Below are 20,184 nucleotides of genomic sequence, written 5' to 3'. Positions count from 1 at the left end.
TGTCCAACAAGAATCGGATGGATTGCCATCACAAACATTCATGCATTCCTGAGGATGAGCTGCAGTAAGTTTGGTGAGCTCCTGAGTTTTCGTCTAGCGCCATCATCAGGTCAAAATTTCAGTTTGTCCTATACTTAATGCTTGAAAATTTCCCCATCATCCACCACTGTGTGCTACTTAGTGCTAATTAGCAAATGTTAACATGCTAGCACATTAAGGGCAAACATTGTACCTGCTACACATCAGCATGTTAGCATTACCGCAGTGATCATGTTAGCTGATGTTCGTGTTTAGCACTGCTATGTAGCCTCACAGAGCTACTAGCTTAGCTGTAGTCTTTTAGGCTTGTTTGTACTGTTGTGATGGTGTATTGAACTTTAGTTGAGCGGCTAAGCAGCTAGCAGCTCTGATATTGGCAGTGATGTGTGAATTTACTACAGATTTCACCTCTTACTGACATCCCGTGTGTTGAAACTGTTATTTACAGTTTAAATTATACATTCAACACAAATTTTCAACACCAAACTAAGTTCTAAAATATTACTTTAGCCTTTTTAAATGTCTGGGCCTCATAGAACACACAACATTTAACTGGCTGCCAATTTTCCACAAAGAGGAGCAATTTGCATCATTACAAGACATTTCTATGAACAACACCACAAGACGTCTTTGACTGCACGTTTTCACTGAGGGTGACATCATGGCTTTACCAAGGAAGAGTATCTTTCCTCTTCCTCGCCACAGAAACACATCAGCTCAATGCTGCATCAGCCTCACGATGCCGTGACTGAAGGTTCGATGTTGAACTCTTTGTTCTCTACAGGAAAATTCATGTAATGGAATTTCAAAACTCATTTCCATCGAACAGGGTTTGAAATACCTTTTAAACAGATGATGTACTTCAAGTGTGGAACCCGTAGAGGACTGAAACCAGACCCTCCTTTAGCAGATGGAGAAAATAATTGAGTCATGAAAGCTCCAGAAATGCAGGCATTTTTGTTTTTATTTGATTAATACTTAAATATAATGTGTACAAAGACAGTAATTGTATGCAAATGTATATGTGATACTGTTGTAGATGAAAGCTAAATAAAAATAAGATGACTGGATATTTTCCAAAATTTGTTTGATAGTAGTTTCTTCTAAAAACAGCATCGTCAGGCTATTTTACTTCCCTCATGATTTCACATCCTGCATTAAAATTAAAGGTTCTAATTTCAAACTTCTGCTTTCCACCCTGTTTTCTGTATATGGTGTATTTTCTACTACATTTCTGGTCAGTTGTTTTGTTTTTTCCTCCATGACCATTTTTGTGTCATATTATTGGCTGTGGTGTGTAAAGTAGGTCATCCACAAATCAGCAGGTCGTGGGTTCAATCCCCGGCTCCTGCAGGCGGCATGTCGGAGTATCTTAAAGCAGGATACTGAACCCCAAACTGCTCCTCATGCTGCGCCGTTGGGGTGTCTCTGTGTGTGTGTGTGTGAATGGGTGAACATCAACATCACAGATTAAGTTTTATCAAAACACAACAACTTTATCAACCTTTAAACACAGTAATAAAAAGCTCACATAGACCATAAAATCATGTTCAGCAGAGGAATATTATAATAATAAACACACTGAAATGTCAACAGTGAATAAAATGTATATATACAGTGTAATGTATTGTGTGTGTGTGTGTGTGTGTGTGTGTGTGTGTGCGTGTGTGTGTAACAGAGAGGAATTTCTCAGTCCTGCAGTGGGTGACGAGGGAACCTTATGGTTGTTGTTTGAGTGTTTCAGGTCTGAGGGAGACGGTTCGTGACTTCATGTCCTTCTCACACACCCAGTGGTGTCGGTCCTCGCAGGCAGCAGGGACCCAGGTGTCAAAGCCCAGCGGGTGTTGTTCAGAGTAGGTACAGTAAAAACGGAAATTCGGCACCTGCTGCATCCTGTTTCTGCAAAACACCACAAAACATCTACCGTCATCACTCATCATCTTTTTTACTGCAGCTGTCAGCAGCTCATCTCTCCTTCTGTTACACCTTTAAAGCTCCTCTAATCAATCGTGTGACAGCTCTCAATGTGAAAGGCGTCACTCGTAGTGAAGAATCAGATCACTGTTGCCCAACTCTTCGAATACACCAGCCATCACCAGTTGTTGGGCTGACAGTGGCTGGTTGGAAAACTTTGACATGTTGTCCTGAACCCAGTGAAGCACAGCACCAGGACCAAGAGGCCGAAGCCTACACAGCTGGACTGTCTGCTAAATGAAACGTGCTGCGCTGCCGGTGAGCTCAGTCTAAGCTGTGAATCTAATGCCTCATAGAAAGCTGCAGGATCCAACTGACAGAACATCTAGAGTGATGTCGTTTCGCCTTGTTCTCCTGTGAATATCACTCACACTGATGCAAAGGGTGACATATTGTTTTTTTGACAAATTGGACAGGCATGACCGAAGTTCCAGTCGGCATTTTTTAATACCAAAATATGGAAAGCATCTCAACATGGACACTTTGGTGGACAAATGTTTTTCTTGACCCACACGCTCATTTGCAAAGGAGTTGGTTTGTGATTCTTAACAGTACGGCCCGAGAATTAGACTTCGAAAGGCCTTACGGGTGAGTCAGCTGGCTTTGGTCCACCCATGTCCACGTCTTCATTTGACCATTTTGTTTAGCGTACAAGCCAATCCACACAGCTGAACTTCCCAAAGTACGAAGAACTCCCTGTATGGGAAAAAAAGATAAGACTGCTCATCCTTGCAGTGAAATTACAGTCAGTGAAAGTAGAAACAACCTGGAGGGACGCAGGAAAATGTAGCAGAAATGTGTTAAAAAGACATAAATACCTCTTCCCATTCGTCATTCAAAATCACCAGGTGAGCTCCTTTCACCATACAGTCGTCCTTGGCGTGTCTCCAGCTCATTTCCTCAGTGGACAGCTGGTAGCAGCTGGACATGTAGGAGCTCCATCCCGGGGGACAGGCTTGGATTTGTGTTTCTGCTCGGAAACAGAACGGAAGAGAAGGTGATGGAGGACAGGAAATGACATGACGGGTCGGGCAGAACAAAAGAATGAACATATATTTACAAAAATCAGTGAAGCTGATGAGGTGAGACACTGAATATACTGTCTCTTTCTGAGGATCGGTCTACAAAACACTCACCAGAAAACTTCTTCAACAGCCTTTCTCTTTCAGCCTGAAGTTGCATTATGAGATATTTCTGTCTGCTGAGCCAATGCTTCAACATGTCGTTACTCCTGACCAGGAAGCTGTTGTTGGCCTGTAACTCTCTGTTTTCCGTTGTCAGTCGGTCTGTCTCTTGCAGCAGGGCGCTGGTGTTAGCAGGTGAGATCAGGGTGAAATTGTCCGAGTAGATGACGTGAGACTGGTTACAGAATCCAGCTGGGAAGGAAAGAGACAGACAGATGTTCCTGCTGGAAGCTTTGCAGACGAGTTTTCATCGCAGAAGCTTTGATTTCTGAACCTGGAGCTTCACTCCGCTGGTGTACTTTTCCTTTGCTGTGCGACGTGGAAGGTGCAGGCTGATACTCACTTCCTTTGAGCCGAAGAGAAATGTTGAGAGCTGACTGTGTGATGCACAGCAGGCCGAAGCTGACGCCAACCAGCCAGACGACTCTCGACCGTCCTACAGGACAAAACACACACAGAGCAGCTGCAACGCTGCAACAACAGCTTCCTGCTAATGACTCTACAGGGACATTGCGACAAGCTGGATATATGACGCAGTAAAATGTCTTATAATGTGTGACATTATGAGACATTTATTGTCATGATTTGTAAGCCGAGGACTCTCCACAGTATCACAGTGCTTAAGAAGTCTTTGCTTTAAATTCACAGACATGTATCTCAAGCTAATGAACCCATAAACACACACAGGTAAGTACAAACAGCAGACTGCTGACCCTGTTAGATTATTTTTGGGGAGGACTTTTTTAAATCTGGATCGAGGCTCTAAGAACAGAGGGTGTCGTCTGCTGGACAGACTGCAAATTGAGATTTGTGATATTGGGCTGTGTGACTAAAATCTGTAAAAGCTTAAAGCACTCGAGTTGATTTCTAAAGATTGGAGAGCACACATATCGGTCTCATTGCTGCTTAATGTACAGTATGTACAGTTTCCTACATGAAGTACACATGTAAAAGCCAGAGGTCACAGCAGTCACTCTGGAAACCTAAAATGTTCCAGAAAAGTTGAAAAACATTGTTCTGACCTGAAGGGGAATGTCCTCTGTCCTCTGGACGATTCCTGCCTTCGTCCACTGATGCGTTGACGTAGTTTTCCATGTCCATCCTTTAGACAGGGTCCCTGCTGAACTTAGACTTACAAGCATCGGCTAAAAAATCTCACCAGCTGCCTCTCTCTGGGTGTGTGCGTATAAATCCATCACTGCCCATCTATGGCTGCCAATTACACAATGACAGTTGTGTCACCAAACTGCAGATTAAAAAAAGGAAGCCATCGTTAAAGTTGTGACAGCAGCCAGACAATAACACGCTTAAAGGAGTAGGGGGAAGTGGTCCAGTCCTTGCATTAAAGTGTACAGTCCTCAGAGGACGTTGGTATAACACTGGACAAAGACACCTTTCACCAAATTCAGCGGGAACTGCAGGAAACAGATGCGTCAGTGACGGTTTTGTTGATTACTGACAACAAACCGCAGCTAATTGTTAAAATCAGTGCAAAGGTGTTTCAGTGGAAGTGTGCATTAACAACCCGGACACCCAGAAACCATCCACGTGCCAGATCCAACACACAAACTGATGTTTTAGAAGAAGAACGTGAGAACGTGCGCACCTGACGCACACTTCGGAGCGGGCGCGCGCGCGCTCTTCTGGACCACCTGCGGGCGAATTAGATGAAATGGAAGGTGAGAGACGTGACTCAACAGTAAAACATGGTTTGTTTGAGGTGTTCGTCACCTTCACTGATTGTGTCACTGTGTTTCCAGGCGACGCAGCGAGCTGACAAACAAGCCCCCGTGTCGTCATCATTTCATGTCAACGAGCTTTCAGTTTGAGCTCTCCGGATGAAGCATCGACACTCTGACATTGACTAATGGTGACTGAGACATCGCGGCTGATTGGTCGGTTTACAGAGAGGTGAGAGGAATTGGCGGAACAGACGCAGCCGTGCGTAATGGTAAGACGGCTGTGGTGGTGCTGCTGGAGACAGAGAGCGGGTCGATCTGAAGAAGTCAGTCAGACCGCCCGGCAGGTTGTCTCTTAAAGGTACCCGGTGCCCTAAAATGTGACGCCAAGGGGTCCCGACCCAGCGTCCGTGTGTGACGAGTTGTGGTAAACGACAAAGATGGAGCAATCTTCAAAAACCCGTCAAGGTTTGCAAATCCAATCTGACGCCACTGAGTGACGGAGTTCACCTTTTGAACAGCTCTGATAACGATGACCAACTCAAACTTTATTTTGACGTCAACAGCTGATATTAAACGAGGCTCCGCGACAGGAAAGCAGGAAAATGATGCACGAGACATGAAAATGTTGTGAAGTTGAGTTACGATGCAGCATTTCTAAATCTGAACATCAGCTTCAGGAACATGTAAGAAATCACGGCCCGAGTGGTTTAGAGCATAAAGCTCTTTGCTCAGTGAATACAGACACACAGTAATGCAGAAACTGCCCAGATGTCAAAATAAAGTGGTCCGAGAAACGGAACGCAGCATTCAGGACACACACGTGACTGTGTGACGCGCCGCGCTGGAAACAGCTCGAGTCTTGAACGGATGTCGAAGGTGAGCAGAGTCTGAGGTGGTCAGAGGGGATGGAAACTGCTGCTGAGATGCGTCTTCTCCACCCACACGCACGCACGCGCGCTCGCTCGCATCATGCAGATCAGTGCACGGGAGATCAGAAACTGCGTGATATTTTCAGCTTGCTGCTGCCATTTTGAGCTCGTGCTGTGGACTTCGTGTCCACCTCCAGTGTGACCTCAGTGCGCGCGTGTTGGAGGATGGCTTGGCTCACTCTGCCTGCGCTTGTTCTGCTGAGTTTGTGTGGCTCCTCTGCTCAGGATGAAGGTTAGTGGACAACTTTTGATTTGTGGGCTTCTTCACACATTTCTTCATTTTCACCAGAAGAAAACCTCACGGGGTTTTATCACAGTTCACACAGTAACACAGCAGAGAAACACAGTTAATACCGTTCACCTGAAGTGGTTTCCTGGTTTGAAGGAAAACCAAGTTTGGAACAAAGTACAGCCTTTAAAAGCTGTTAAAAGCCTTTAACAGCTTTTAAAAGCTTTTTAAAGGCTTTTAAAGGCTATCATTTCTAAAACTTGGAAGTCATCGTAGCGCGCAGAGGCTGCGTCGTGGTCTTTATGTGGATGGAGCACAAATACAGTATTAACAGTCTGTAAATACTATCTACAATTTCCTACAATTTTCTTTTATTTTTATTTAAAAATTCTCATTCTTTGTATATATTCTGATGTTGTTTCTAATTTGTGTGCACTTCTTATATTAATCTGCTCTACTGATGCTGCTGTAATCTGGAATTTCCCCGAGCGGGACAAATAAAGGAATATTGAATTGGATTGGATTGAATTGAATTGAATTGAATACAAACGGTCTGCTCATCATGGAAGCAGAAACTTGTCCTCGCCTCATCATGTGTTTTTCAAATGCAGTGGATTCACAGTGAGGCTGAATGTGGAGCTCACAATCGATCGATCGAGACACATCAGCAGCCTGAAGTCTTGTCTTCTTCAGCGCTTCCACTAAATCAACAAACATTTTTCATCACACGTGTCAGTGTGAGGGTCTGTTAGCAGTGAGGGCCACAGCTGTGTCCACGGGGTGATCCTTCAGGGCCAGAACAGCAGAGTTTCTCCTGGTGTAGCAGCAGCATCAGCTCACTTGACAATAAATGTGAATGTAAATTACAATAAGAACATTAAATAGACCCATGTCCAGTTTTAAAACTAAGCTAAGCTAACTGGCTACTAAATGAATGAGTTTATCAGACTGAAACAAGGCGTCTTTTGGTTTGTCTTCCACATTGTTTCCTTTGTGCTGCAGATACCGACACCGTTCAGGTCTTTTACCAGCAGAACACCATCACTCCTGCCATTGGCTCATCGGTCAAACTATCATGTGAGGCACATTATGACTTCCAGCAGTGCGGCCTGCTGCATGTCGTGTGGTATCAGCAAAGCGAGCTGATCGACCCCAGGAAGTACTTCACCACGGTTAACGAGACTCAAATCTCTAACAGCACCATGAGACGCAGACAGGTCGTGACAGAGATCCTCGACCTCACACCGGAGGACAGCGGCCAGTTTCAGTGCAAGGCCACATGTGAGAACAAAGCCACAGCCATGGGACATTTCATCTGGATCACTGTCCAAGGTTAAGGAGGAGGATCACTCTCATGACTGGAACGCTTTCCAAAAGCATCTTTAGACAAAGCTCATTGGAAGTCAAAGGAGTAAACAACAGCTTATTTTTGTCTTTTTATTCATCATCTCTTGCAGCTGCTTTAGTGGCCTTTGCTCAGCAGATTACAGACCTACACAATGACAACAAGTCAAGACTTCTTGGCATATAAACTCCAAACAGGACCATTGTTTTACTTCAGTTCATCATTAATTGTGTTGTTTGCTGAATACTAGTTTCTGCTGACAGTGAAGAAGCATCAGGTCTACTGAGGAGATCATTTCATATTGATGATACAGGTTCAGTTTCTTACTGTTGGCAAATCAGAACACGAGTTCCTGTCTGGACACACTGATGTCTTTTAAGGACGGCGATACGACGACATGTCCAATCTATATAAATCTGTCATTCTGCCGTGTTAAGCTGTTGTTTGTGTTAAGCTGTACTGTGTTGTGAATATTGGTTTTTGGATTTTTGCATGAATGTAACGATTCACTTTGTTTCATCAGGTTTTACTAAAAACAGACACTGTATCTGTTAATGATTTCTCAAATGATTTTCCAGAAGTGTATCATAATAATGATTCATCTTTATTTGTGTAGGAATCACAGCTCAACGTGCTTCACAAGAAAGAAATCTCAAGCACCAAATGAGTGATTTACATAGAAAAGACAGAATGGACATAAAAACAGATAATAAAAAAATGAAGATAAGTCAACTCAGATGGAGAATAAAAGCCACTTTAACAATAAAAAATGCTGAAAATAAAAATAAAGACGATGCATAACACCATAGAATGAAATAGTAGAATACAGGAAAAACAGATACACAAAGGTTTCAGATCTGTATCAGGAAGTCACAGCTACTGAGAGGCTGAAGATCTTGAAGGCAGATAATAAACGAGGCAGCGAGTGATGTGGCTTGATCCTGCTCCATTAGGGCTTTGTATACCAGGAGGACCTTAAAATTCTGTCATAATTCATACAGGATTTTATCCATGTAGCCCATCCCTAATTTAACAAAGACTGAAATGATTTGGTTCTGTCAAATTAACATGAAGCCAAATGGAAATACATGTTTGATGGTCGTGTGCTGTCAAGATGTCATGAGGGATCAAACGCCACACACAGAAGTGAAGGCTGACAGACCACAGAACTCACAGCTGATTGAGTTAGTAAGAAGACGTGAACTCGGCGAACTGCATCAACAGCTCACGCAGTTTGTTTTCTGAGGGTCAAACAACCTCAGCTACAGATCACAGACACACAACAGCAGAACTGAACCCAGCTGTGTGGCGAGTTACAAAATGGAGAGATTCAACCACAAAATCAGATGTTTAAATCACATTCAGCAGTGCTGAAAACCCCATTTAATTGTTAACTAAGATCTGGTTCATAACCACCGCTGCTGCTTTTCTTTCTCTGTACAAATCGTTTAATTCAGCAAACTGTCAGAAATCCATCAGGACTGAGATTGTAGTTGCACTGCTGCGTCGTTCCATCAAGAATAAAGCAGCATTTCAACACGCAGCTGTTTGTCATCGTGCTGGCGGAGGGCTGTACAGGCCAAACCACAGGACAGGAAGCTGCATCAGTTAGCGTAGCATTGAGTCCATGTTTAAAGTAAGGTGCACGCTCAGGCTGAAGTGAGCTTCACGGCTGGTGGTTTCTCTGACTGTGTGAAACAGAGTCCTGTAATGTTTCAAAACCCACCTCCTCACCTCATGTGTAGGTGAAGCTACTTTCCCCTCAGACGTGTTGACTGATGCTGTCGGCTCGCAGCTCTTTGCATTTATCTCTCCGTCTGGTGTTTTCACACTTTTTTTAATTTGTGCTTTTCCGCTGACTGATTCGTCCCCCAGGTGAACAGCGAGTGGTACACTGGCTGAACAGGAAGCCAAATTCAGAGCAAGCCGCAAGACGCTCGCCACAGTGGTCTCACTTAGCCGTACTGTCAACCCTGTGTTATAGAGATACATGTGCTACTTAAAAAGCTAAATATTTGTATTTCTGAGTGGTGTGAACAACTAAACAATCACTTCTTCAGGCATTTAACAATTACTATTATCATCCATGTATAAGAGGTACAACGAATGCTGTGAAATCATTTTCTCATCAGCAGAAGGTTCTGCTTTTCTTTAAGGTCTTTGTGCAGCGATGCTTCCCATCACAGAAGCCCTGACGGCTCTTTGCTCAACAGACACGCAGCTCGTGAAGTTTTCGAACTAAAACATGAGAAAACACAGGTGGTCAAAAAGCTGCAGGACATCTAGCACGGACGATCAGTGACGTTTTGGTTTCTCTACACTTCAACCTGCCAGCAGCGCACACCTCTGGACGACTTCACGTCATCTACACTGAACACATCAGACTCCAGATCAGATCATATTATCAGCTGCTAATTAACAACAAACCAACATATGGTCGGATATTTCTCGTTCTGTTTTGGATGTCTGATGATCGAGTTTACTTTGAAAAAGTCAAGATGATGATCTGGATGTTTGGTTATGATCTGCCTCTGTGGGTTACAGCAGAAAAGAAACTATTTTAAATCTGGACCACAGTCAGGAAGTTACACGGTGAGCAAATCTTTCTGAGTCAATTTAGACTAAGTGTGAAATGACACAATTCAGCTGAGCAACAAACAGGAAGGTGACAAACAGTTCAAAGCACTCATCACATTCAAACTGATTCCATAAATATAATATCTGAGGAAATCAAAATACTGGCTTGTTGACAGGAGAAAAAGTCTGAGGCTCACAGAGAAGCTTCTCACGTTGATGCTGCAGGTTGAGCAACGTTTGTTTCAACTGACCTGAACCACCAAAGATTCACTTTTTAGCCAGCGAAGGACTTTGAACAATCATGCACCTGTTTTGTGCTTAATGTTCATTCAGTTCCACATGAATACACATGTCAGAGAGCCAAAGGGCGAAAGGCAGAGCTGGTGAGTGAGAGGAGGCATTATTACTCTGCCTTACCCACCTGCATCTCCCTCATGGTCTGAAGGGTTCAGACTGACAGCGTGTAGACCACAAACCCTCTTCGGTCACATTTAGGCTACAAGATCGTCCAAAAGACAGTAATAACCGGACATTTCAGTCTTATGTGTCTCAGCACCTTTAGGCCTTTAAGAGGCGACATAAGAAGGCCGTGTGACATCAGGAGCTCTGTGATTGGCTGGGCTTGGTGAACTTGCTCTGCAGGAACACTCGGGGGACACAAAGGCCCTCCTTCTTGTTGACCGTCTCTCTCAGGACGTAGTCGTTAGCAATCGACTGGAGGCCGGTCTCCTCAAACAGCTCAGACAGGAACTCTGGAAGCAGAAGAACAGAATGAGGGTTCAGAGGGAGAGAAGACGCCGAGGGACGGCTGAGCTGTTTCCTGCTGAAAGGTCATGAAACATGAGCAGAGCCTCCACACACAGGAAAGATTTCAGTACTGACTCGTCTGTCGCTGCGTCCTTCACGTGTTGTAGCTTCTGTACAAACAGCTGCATGAGTCACAAAATAAACCGTCGACCTGTTGAATAATTCAATCAAGAACTTCTAGTTTGCTCTCTCCATCCCCGGGCAGCCAAAGATCTATTAGCTCTTAAAACTAGTGACAACTAGCTCACTGATAGTTGCAGGCTCAGCACTTTGTTTGTAAAGCTCATCAATAAGTCAACAACAAATGTTCTATATATCTAACTATAGAATATGTCCACCCACATGGAGACAGTATCGATCTATCTACAGTAGCAGCCTATCTATATCCCTTTCTAACGAACTATCTTCAGTCTCAGTGACAAAAACATAAAAGCGACTTTCCTGATGTCACTTCCTGACCTTTAGAGAAGAAGTAGGACCTGGTGCCGTCTTGGCGGACGTAGAAGTTCTCCCCCAGCTTGCTGCCGGCTTTAAATCGGAGCATGGCGTGATCGTGCAGGCCGTAGTCCCTGAACAGGACGATGCCTCCGGGCTTCAGCACCTTAAAGCCACACGTATGTTACATCACATGACACCATCTGGGCATGTTTGTATTAGGGCTGCCATAAGAGGGCTGTGAGTTACTGCCTCGACCTCAGGCAGCCACATTAAAAAAAACTCATTTCAATCAATTTTTGTGCTATTTCTTTGAACTCACTCTTGGTTATGTGAATATTAGGCATGTATGTCAATGATTATGTATTTCAGGCAGAAGGTCTCCCAGAGTTAATGAGAAATAATCAAATTAGTAAAGGGAAACCCTGCAGGAGTCTTTCCACCTGGCTGTCTCTGCTCTCACCCTGCTGATGTTCTGCAGAGCCAGCTTCATCTTGTCAGGGTGGACGGCCGACAGCACAAAGATGAGCGTGACCACGTCCACGCTGCCCTCAGGCACGTTTTCCCTCAGATCATCTTTAGTTAAATCACACTGGAAGGCACAGCAGCGCTCAGGGCAGTACAGAGGGTTTTGCTGTAAAGAGAAAGCGGTTTTATTTGTATTATTGTTATTGTGTCATCATTGGGAGGACATTTGCTGACCTGCTTCATATTTAGCTTTCAGCTCAGCCATATTTTTGAGAAAGTGGTGGCCTAAACATCGGAGCCTTGTTACTGATTGCCAAAATTTCCTGGAGGAGTCCTTCAGGAAAGCACTGAACCATCAAAACCTGCAGCAGAACTGCTCAGCAGGCGGCGGTGGAAGCTCGAGTCTGACATCTTACCTTGACGAATTCAACAGCTCGCGGTGAGAAGTCACAGGCATAAACAAAGATGTTGAGGTCATCCTCCAGCAGAGGGAAGATGCAGTTTCCTACACCGCAGCCGGCCTCCAGCAGCACCAGCCTCTGGGACTCAAACTGCAAACCAGAGTGGACAAAGACAGAACTGACTACATTTTCTACAGTGTCCCTTGAGTGACACATTCTGCCAACTGAGCTTTGAAAGGAGCAAGTTTAGAAATGCATCTTTTATAACTGGATCACCTGTTATTCCTGAAGCTTTGTGGAACAACGTGTCAGAGCTATTTTAACCCATAAGGACATATTCAACGTTGTACAGCGCGTTACTTAAACAAATATAAAGATAATTACAAGTGAGGCTCAAGAAAAAAAAAAAAATCCAATAAAAATTCTCGCTATGTTGTCCTGTTTTCTCACTCCCACTGTGTGCCCTCTTCCTCACCTCTCTGCACGCCTTCAGCTCTTCAAATTCTCTGGTGGTCCAGTGTCTGTCCTTGAAGAAGTTCGTCGTGTTTCTCTTATAAAACAAGTCCCAGTTTTTCTGAGCGTCTTTCTCCAACTTCATCAGTTTGAAGTCGGACACCAGAGTCCGCTCACCGCTCAGTCTGTCCCGCTCCTCCGGGGTTAAAACTCGGGCGGTAGAGCTTTTGGTCTGTGCGGGGACACATGGAGACATTTCGCCTTTTGACACCACTTCTTCTTCGGTTGGTTCCAGCTTAATATCACCCGGCAAACCTTCATTTTTCGGGAGAGCCATGATGCCGTTAGAAAGTCTCTGATTTTCTGCTTCTCACTGTCTGTCAGGAAACTTACTAATCGTCCATGTGTGTGAAAGCAAACATTTCAACAATCTCTACAGCAACTTCAGTTCTTCAGACGATAAATAACGCTAAAACTAACTTTTGGTTTTAAAAATACAGCGGCCGGTTACACTTTTCGACAGTTGACGTCCATCTTGTCCGTTATTAAAATTCTTCCGTGTAGCACGACACTAACAATTTGTTTCCGTTTCTTACCGTGTGGCGCCAATATTATCATCGTTACCTACCAATAAAACTACAGTGTATATTATCATTCGTAATTATCTAATTTGATGTGTGATTCATTTGTTAACAGGTATTATATTTTATTGGAAAACACAGTTGGTAACCGGTTAGATTTGATCGCCGGACCACAGGTAGAAGAGGAGCGGCAGAGTGACGATAGGGATGTTTTGCTAAAGGCTAGCTGAGTCGGCTAACTTTGTCTGATAGTTGGCTTCTTATTCTGATCTCCCCGAAGTTACCAGATGTATTTTTGCTCTGCGGAATATTTTACATAAATGTGAATTCATCTGAAAACAAACCGAGACATGAACGGGAGCACGAATCCGCTGCTGGACAAAGAGGAGCACGTTTTGAAGCTCGGAGAAAGCTTTGAGAAGAGGCCAAAATCTTCCTTTCACACTATCAGATGTGAGTGAACGAACCGCGTTTTGTGTCCCACAAAAGTTCGTCCTGAAGGGTCGCAGAGTGTAAAATGAAGTGTTGTGTGGGGTTAGCGAGCTCACATGGACGAGGAGGCTGTCTCTTACACAACTGAGCCAATTACGTGGATAAGGAAATTAAGTCATTTGCATAGATGACCGTCTTTACGCCCACTGCTTCAACGCTGCAGCAGCCATCGACTCTCCTTTGTGGTTATAAATAAGTTGGAGTGTCACCACGTATTATACTCTATCGATATTTGTTTAACTGATACTGTTGCTGACATGAAGGAGAGTAAATCCCTGCATGCATCGCTGCCTGTTTGCTGGATGTGCTCCTCAGTCAGATTACTGAGGTTGTCCTCTGTACATGTGTGTCTGTCTTCAAAGATCATGAATAAAAACCAGTTTGACAGAGAAATTAGAGAATTGATTCACTCTAAATAATTTGTTCCGGTTGTGTGAAGTTTTATGAACAATAAGAAACAGCTTTTTGCACCTGAAAACGTCATAGTGATGAAGTCATCACAAGCTCCGTGTGCAACATTAAGCAGTGAAGAGCTACCGTCACACTGATCTGGAGCACCAGGACTGGACTAAAGCAGGTGGATGGGCGTTGAATTGTCCACATGTGGCGGCTGAAAATGACGTAGAAATGACATTACAGACACGTCACCATGTCTGAGGTGGATTAAAGGAGAGTTACTGTTTTATACTTTTCACCACAGTTTATTTTTGACGGTCACCAGAAGAACATTGTCTCATGCATCATTATCAGACTTTTAAACCTTCAAATTGAAATCTCATCCTTAAATATACATCATCTGCCGGGCTCTACATTGCACACACACCAAGCTTCAGAAGCGTGTGCAAACCTTTTCTTCATTTCTGCCTCTTTTGCATCGCCCGCTTTGATCAGCATCCAGGTGTCCTGCACGGCAGGGACGTCTGATTTCTGTCCTCCTGATTAACGTCCACCTCTGCATCGTCCTTTTCAGATGACTTCAAGCCGGCATCGATCGACACGAGCTGCGAGGGAGAGCTCCAAGTCGGGAAAGGCGATGAAGTCACCATAACGTTGCCTCACATCCCGGTAAGACTGGAAAACAGGACATCTTTTTTTCTAACATCATACAAACTGACACTTTAACTGATCATGAACTGCTGAAGAGGTCACACGCTGCTGTGTGTTGTCAGGAAATCCGTCCCAAACTGAGCAAATGTCCATGTTTTCAAAAGGTTTTTTTTATGAATTTCATCGTTTTGTGAATTAAAGATGTTGCTGTTTGGATGTTAAAGCAGTTTTCAAAGCGTCCCTGCTGTCAGCTGCATTAAAACATTGTGATAACGCAGCTTTGAGGTGATTAAATGTCCACTGTGATGGTTTGCCACTTACAAAAGCCGAATGACTGCAGGTTGATTTGTTGTTGCCGTCTGGAAGGTTGGAAATCAGCCTAAAAACCTTTTGTAGCCTTTGTAAAACAAAACTTTTGTTCATAAAAACATGAAAAGAGACACTATAATAGGTCGCTGTCCTCTATTTTTACTGTAGTACACACTTGTTTTTTTTGTCCTTCAGTTCAGTTTTCAGTCATGACTGTAAATGTTGTGAAGTGTTTTTCAGAGTACTTTACAGAAATCAGTGAAGCTGAGGTGAACACATGCAGCGCGTGTTCAGCCTGTCGTTGTGCTTCCAGGGCTCCACGCCTCCCATGACGGTATTCAAAGGAAACAAGCGGCCGTACCAGAAGGACTGCGTGCTCATCATCAACCACGACACCGGCGAGTTCGTACTGGAGAAGCTGAGCAGCAGCATCCAGGTCAAGAAGACCCGGTGAGTGTGGAGAGAGGAGAGTGAAGCCGACTGAGCTTCTGTGTTCACTGTGAACTGAATGAACGTATTAATACTCAACATTTCACATTTTATCGTCTTTTTTTCGTCATCTTCAATCATTTGATGCTTCAAAACTGTCCTCTGACATCTTTTGGCTCCATCTTGTGGACGTTAATTATCACTACACCAAATTCAACATACTTTTACAGCATTTTGGGTCTCAGCTCTTCACTGAAGTTCACCTGCTGATCTGCTGAAGGTCAGACGGGTTTTATAGCAGGGTCGTCGGCTCTGTGTGTTTCAGGGCGGAGGGCAGCAGTAAGATCCAGGCCCGGATCGAGCAGCAGTCGGTGCGCTCCAGCCAGCCCAGCTCTCAGTTCAGGGCCCCCACCAAACCCGGGACCGGGGTCAAGACCTCCCCGTCTCCCTCTAAGGATAACCCCTCCCCAGAGCCTCAGCTCGATGACATCAAGAGAGGTAAGGAGGTCGACCGCGGCCTCGGTGCAGACTTCACCGTAACTCACGGAACATTTTAAAGTGTTATTTTAAATCACATATATGATGTTTTTTGACAAATGTTTGGCTAAACGGAGCAGTGGAAACGAGGGAGGGTTCAATAAAACGAGCAGGCGTCTGAACGTTCACCCCGTGCTGTTGCAGAGCTGCGAGCGGAGGTGGAGGTCATTGAGCAGATGAGCAGCAGCGGCAGCAGCAGCTCCTCCGACTCGGCCAGCGCCTCGGGGAGCGGCGACGACAGCAGCAGCAGCGACGGCGAGCACGACGCCCCCCGACCGCTCAGCCAGACCTCCCCCAACCGCCACCCGGTGGCCAACGGAGGAGCCGACCGGCAGCAGGGCAACAACCAGCTCATGAACACACTCCGTGAGTGTCTCCATTAGGCTTTCATCTTCCTCTGTTATTCTGTCCGTCTCTGTCCACCTCATCCCTGCTGAGTCCACCCAGAGACTCAAAACTCACAACAAAACCTGACAGTTGGTTTGGTGCAGTAATACGGATGTAATGCAGTTTATAACGGCTTCAAACGCAGCTCATCACTCATAATCCAGGATTAAGTGTTATAATAAAGGTGGAGGTGAAGGTGTCCCTCCAGCGCGTAAACACACGTCGTCAGATTCCTCCTCAGCGTCAGTGTTTGATCCGTTTGTCTTCTGGTCTTCACAGGAAACGACCTTCAGCTCAGCGAGTCGGGCAGCGACAGTGACGACGACTGATCTCTCTGCTGGTCAGTCTTCCTCCCCACACTCCTCCTCCTCCTCTCCACCTGTTCCTTTGCTGTGATGGCTGACCCCAGCTGTATAACTCGGTTTGACTGTATTTCTATCTTATCTTAGTATATCCTGAAAGCTGGCCAGCCTGGAACTTTAAGAGTGTATTTTTGTTAGATGTATATTTTGTTTTGTAAAGCAAAACTTTAGAAAAACAACTTTTACTCGAGAGGTTTGAGAGATGATATATTAGAGTGCACACACATATTTTCTGTACTTAGAGCAGCTAGTTTTATCTACTTGTATCATCTGTCTTTGTTGGGTTTTGTCTTCACGGAAAGACGAGGAAGAGTCTCGAGCCGTGGCCCCTCTTCCTCTCGCCTGGTTTATCAGAGACGGCTGTGGAAGCGTCTCCGTGTTTTATCGGTTTTTGCAGCCTGAGCGTGAACAACAAATCAAAGAACAAACACATCAGTCTGTCTGTCCGTGTGAGCCGTCAGCTGGACGAGTGTCGACTGTAGTTTCTCAGTCGTCGTTTAAACAAATGAATCTCACCTTCACTGATCAGAATAACTAACGGCTGATTAACGTCAAGCTTGATGACCTTCGTTACAGGATAAGATTAAGTTATTGCCAACAAATCCCAAGAGTAGACCAAAACTTCCCGTCTGCAGCTCTGAAGACGTTAATCTATAAAAACAAATACATTTGAAACCATTGGTTTCCTTAAACAGCTGCTCACTGTAGTTTTCATCAAGTGTTTCTCCTTCTCAGTACTGGTTAGCAGATACATTCACTGCTGGTTTTGGCCTTTTAATGGGATTTGTTGACAGTCAGAAAAAGAATTTGGCTGAATTAACCTTCAGGTTGCTGCTCTGTAATGATTTCTGCAGTGATTTTTTGCCACTAGGGGGCAGAAAAGACTCAAAAACTAACTGAATGCAGAGCTGAGGACAGACAGTTGAATAGAAGTCCAGTATTTCTCTCCCTTTCGCTCTGGTTTGGTGTCCAGAGGAAAATATCTGGCTGCAGTTGTTGATGAGAGTCCAGAAAACTCAAACATCGCTTCTGTTTGTCGCTGGAGAATCAAAGACACTGAGCTGAAAGGGCTGAAAGTCCCAGTCGAGCTGTTACTGGCAGTGTTAGCAGATAAAAGTGCAGGCCGCCGTTTGAGTATACACTACAGGCAGAGTGATGGATCTCCATCATCACACTCTGGATCATCAGTGACTCACAGTGTAACCAGTTACAGCTGTTTTCAGAGAGTTACTGATGATATTAAACCCTCCACAGTCATTAATCAGTTGAACTTAATGAGTTAAGTTCATCAAAGCTAAAAGAAGGGTCTAGATTTGAGGCGTGGGCATCAATAATGATGATAACCAAACTTCATATATCCATTGAAACACTTCTGAGGTGCAGATTGTACAGGATTCATTCTGGAAAAGGAGAAAAAAAGCTTTATTTTCCGTTTTTTTCTTTTTAAATGACCACTAATTGTTTAAAGTTTGTTGTATGAGTCGCGTCGTCGTGTTTGAACAGAGAATATCTTATTTTTGATCCAACATTGTCGTGAAATACTGATATTATAGGACCATTTCATGCCTTACAGCACGTCAGTTTGGAATTAAAGGTGAATATGTCACAAAATGCCAAAGAGTCGAATGGCGCCTCATCGTGTGCAGACAGCAGGAGCGTTCACGTGTCCGTGTGTCCGTGTGCAGACAGCAGGAGCGTTCACGTGTCCGCGTGTCCGTGTGCGGACAGCAGGAGCGTTCACGTGTCCGCGTGTCCGTGTGCGGACAGCAGGAGCGTTCACGTGTCCGTGTGCGGACAGCAGGAGCGTTCACGTGTCCGTGTGTCCGTGTGCGGACAGCAGGAGCGTTCACGTGTCCGTGTGCGGACAGCAGGAGCGTTCACGTGTCCGTGTGTCCGTGTGCAGACAGCAGGAGCGTTCACGTGTCCGTGTGCGGACAGCAGGAGCGTTCACGTGTCCGTGTGTTCGTGTGCAGACAGCAGGAGCGTTCACGTGTCCGTGTGTTCGTGTGCAGACAGCAGGAGCGTTCACGTGTCCGTGTGTCCGTGTGCGGACAGCAGGAGCGTTCACGTGTCCGTGTGCGGACAGCAGGAGCGTTCACGTGTCCGTGTGTCCGTGTGTTCATTCTGCCCTCATCTCAGACGGGTTGTGTCGCTGCTTATCGTTATTAATGCAACGGCTGCCAGTCAAAAACTCAACCACAGAGTTTCACTGCAAAATGCAAAGACTTGATTTCAGTTCACGGTATGTTTCTGGAGCAAAGAGTTCACGTTCAGAATCTGATTGTTTTCATACAAAGTTTGGTGTATTTTAAGAAAATGGTCAAATTTAAATTGTTTTCATGATGCTCACAGGTGTTTTCATCTGTTTTACCTGCTGTTCATTGACCTCTTCATGCATCCAGAGCGTCTGGCTGCAGCTTATTTTCATTATCGACTCATTTCTTAATGAACAGATCAACCGTTTGGTCTCAAAGATGCCAGAATATAATGACACAGACCAAGCAAACGTATTCCAACCGACTGAAAGATTTTCAGTTAACTTTCACTGAAACCAGCAAATATTTACATATCGGGCTCATCAAGCTTGTGTTTGATTGACAGCTTCTTATCTCTCCTGTTTAACATGTTGAGGTGGACAAACTTCAGCCATTGGCACATTGTGACGCATGCAAGCATCCAGCCACCTTCAGGCTGAGCGGAGGACTGATGTCTGTCACTGGCAGCCTGCGTCAGTCATTGCACATCTGCTGCTTTAAATGCTTTCTGGCCCAAATTAACTCACAGTATGAAATATCACATCGTTTTCTGGCATCTTGAGACACTTTTCATGAAACCCAAACGGTCGTGTGGCATTTGGAAACGAAGCCTGCTGTTGGTGTTTTATATCGTAGCTGAAGGCTTCTGTAGACGAGGCTCGTCTTTGCTTCATGAGCTCACAGAGCAGAACAGAGATGACTGTGAGCTCTGAGGTGTCTGAGCAGTTACCGACCCGCCGCACAGCACTGGAAACCACGACACGCGAAGGACCGGTGTGCTGTGGGACCTCACGGTGCACACCGCCGTCCGCTGGACGTTGACTTGAATGAAGCAGGTGGACTCTGAGCGCACACTTTCCACGAACTCTGTAACACACTCTGAACGGACTTTGTTGTATTTGGTGCTTTCGTTGTCGTGTTTATGTGAAATATGTTTGTACAAATTTGACGTGTATTAAAAGTGTGCAGAGGTATTTAAAATGGATGTTTCCTGCTTCACTGTGAGAATTCGCTCTTTTTCTTATCGAGTGCCGATAAATCTGATTCCTTTTAATTTACAGTGAAGCTGTGAGTTTACTCCCACAAGCGTCTCATGCCAGCAGTTGACAGTGAAGACAATATTAAACAGTGAAGACTCAGCTGACTGTTAAAAAAGATGAAATCCAGCAATCCAAACATTTTCCACCTTTGGCTGCAGAAGAAAACCTAACTGGTTCTTGAACCTTTTGGTTTTAACGCTCAGCGTGAAGCCATGTTTCCTT

The 20,184-nt window shown here is 44.7% G+C and overlaps 4 protein-coding genes across 5 annotated transcripts in view; 2 read left to right on the top strand and 2 right to left on the bottom strand.

The window, feature by feature from the left end:
* Window positions 1–1,072: 1,072 nt before the first annotated feature.
* Window positions 1,073–4,483, bottom strand: LOC143325010 (asialoglycoprotein receptor 2-like). 2 transcript variants are annotated; one of them, XM_076737859.1, is made up of 6 exons: window positions 4,220–4,478; window positions 3,541–3,633; window positions 3,150–3,389; window positions 2,832–2,983; window positions 2,600–2,709; window positions 1,073–1,938 (listed from the first exon to the last, which is right to left on the bottom strand). In XM_076737859.1, the coding sequence occupies exons 1-6, from the start codon at window positions 4,296–4,298 to the stop codon at window positions 1,758–1,760; spliced, it is 855 nt and encodes a 284-aa protein (XP_076593974.1). In that variant the 5' UTR covers window positions 4,299–4,478; the 3' UTR covers window positions 1,073–1,757. The 2 variants fall into 2 exon arrangements, with proteins under 2 accessions (XP_076593974.1, XP_076593975.1); XM_076737860.1 differs by lacking the exon at window positions 2,600–2,709 and having other exon boundaries at window positions 1,866–1,938; window positions 4,220–4,483.
* Window positions 4,484–4,957: 474 nt separating this feature from the next.
* The window catches only part of LOC143324539 (uncharacterized), a 69,537-nt gene continuing 54,310 nt past the window's right edge, over window positions 4,958–20,184 (top strand). Inside the window, exons 1-2 of the mRNA XM_076737117.1 lie at window positions 4,958–6,040; window positions 7,040–8,483. Coding sequence (XP_076593232.1) covers window positions 5,974–6,040; window positions 7,040–7,374 — 402 coding nt within the window. The 5' untranslated portion in view covers window positions 4,958–5,973 and the 3' untranslated portion in view covers window positions 7,375–8,483. The remainder of the gene's footprint in view (window positions 6,041–7,039; window positions 8,484–20,184) is intronic.
* On the bottom strand, window positions 8,719–13,070 carry mettl6 (methyltransferase 6, methylcytidine). The gene is made up of 5 exons (XM_076737116.1): window positions 12,546–13,070; window positions 12,086–12,220; window positions 11,665–11,835; window positions 11,226–11,367; window positions 8,719–10,711 (listed from the first exon to the last, which is right to left on the bottom strand). The coding sequence occupies exons 1-5, from the start codon at window positions 12,858–12,860 to the stop codon at window positions 10,557–10,559; spliced, it is 918 nt and encodes a 305-aa protein (XP_076593231.1). The 5' UTR covers window positions 12,861–13,070; the 3' UTR covers window positions 8,719–10,556.
* Window positions 13,298–20,069, top strand: eaf1 (ELL associated factor 1). The gene is made up of 6 exons (XM_076738079.1): window positions 13,298–13,557; window positions 14,567–14,661; window positions 15,266–15,402; window positions 15,707–15,879; window positions 16,063–16,284; window positions 16,585–20,069. The coding sequence occupies exons 1-6, from the start codon at window positions 13,455–13,457 to the stop codon at window positions 16,632–16,634; spliced, it is 780 nt and encodes a 259-aa protein (XP_076594194.1). The 5' UTR covers window positions 13,298–13,454; the 3' UTR covers window positions 16,635–20,069.

The sequence above is a fragment of the Chaetodon auriga genome, chromosome 8, assembly GCF_051107435.1.
Source record: "Chaetodon auriga isolate fChaAug3 chromosome 8, fChaAug3.hap1, whole genome shotgun sequence".
NCBI classification, from domain to species: domain Eukaryota; kingdom Metazoa; phylum Chordata; class Actinopteri; order Chaetodontiformes; family Chaetodontidae; genus Chaetodon; species Chaetodon auriga.
This window is presented reverse-complemented; position numbering and strand designations above follow the sequence as displayed.

What these genes read in the sequence shown, in the direction of transcription:
- LOC143325010 (XM_076737859.1), bottom strand. Translation starts at nt 4,298, where the DNA reads ATGGACATGGAAAACTACGTCAACGCATCAGTGGACGAAGGCAGGAAT. An exon ending in TTCTCTTCGGCTCAAAGGAA is followed by an intron (nt 3,390 to 3,540) that starts GTGAGTATCAGC and finishes TTTCCTTCCCAG; the next exon opens with CTGGATTCTGTAACCAGTCT. An exon ending in CAAAGCCAGCTGACTCACCC is followed by an intron (nt 1,939 to 2,599) that starts GTAAGGCCTTTC and finishes GGTGTTTTGCAG; the next exon opens with AAACAGGATGCAGCAGGTGC.
- mettl6 (XM_076737116.1), bottom strand. Translation starts at nt 12,860, where the DNA reads ATGGCTCTCCCGAAAAATGAAGGTTTGCCGGGTGATATTAAGCTGGAA. An exon ending in AGCTGAAGGCGTGCAGAGAG is followed by an intron (nt 12,221 to 12,545) that starts GTGAGGAAGAGG and finishes TCTGGTTTGCAG; the next exon opens with TTTGAGTCCCAGAGGCTGGT. An exon ending in CTCTGCAGAACATCAGCAGG is followed by an intron (nt 11,368 to 11,664) that starts GTGAGAGCAGAG and finishes TGTGGCTTTAAG; the next exon opens with GTGCTGAAGCCCGGAGGCAT.
- eaf1 (XM_076738079.1), top strand. Translation starts at nt 13,455, where the DNA reads ATGAACGGGAGCACGAATCCGCTGCTGGACAAAGAGGAGCACGTTTTG. An exon ending in TAACGTTGCCTCACATCCCG is followed by an intron (nt 14,662 to 15,265) that starts GTAAGACTGGAA and finishes TTGTGCTTCCAG; the next exon opens with GGCTCCACGCCTCCCATGAC. An exon ending in ATCCAGGTCAAGAAGACCCG is followed by an intron (nt 15,403 to 15,706) that starts GTGAGTGTGGAG and finishes TGTGTGTTTCAG; the next exon opens with GGCGGAGGGCAGCAGTAAGA.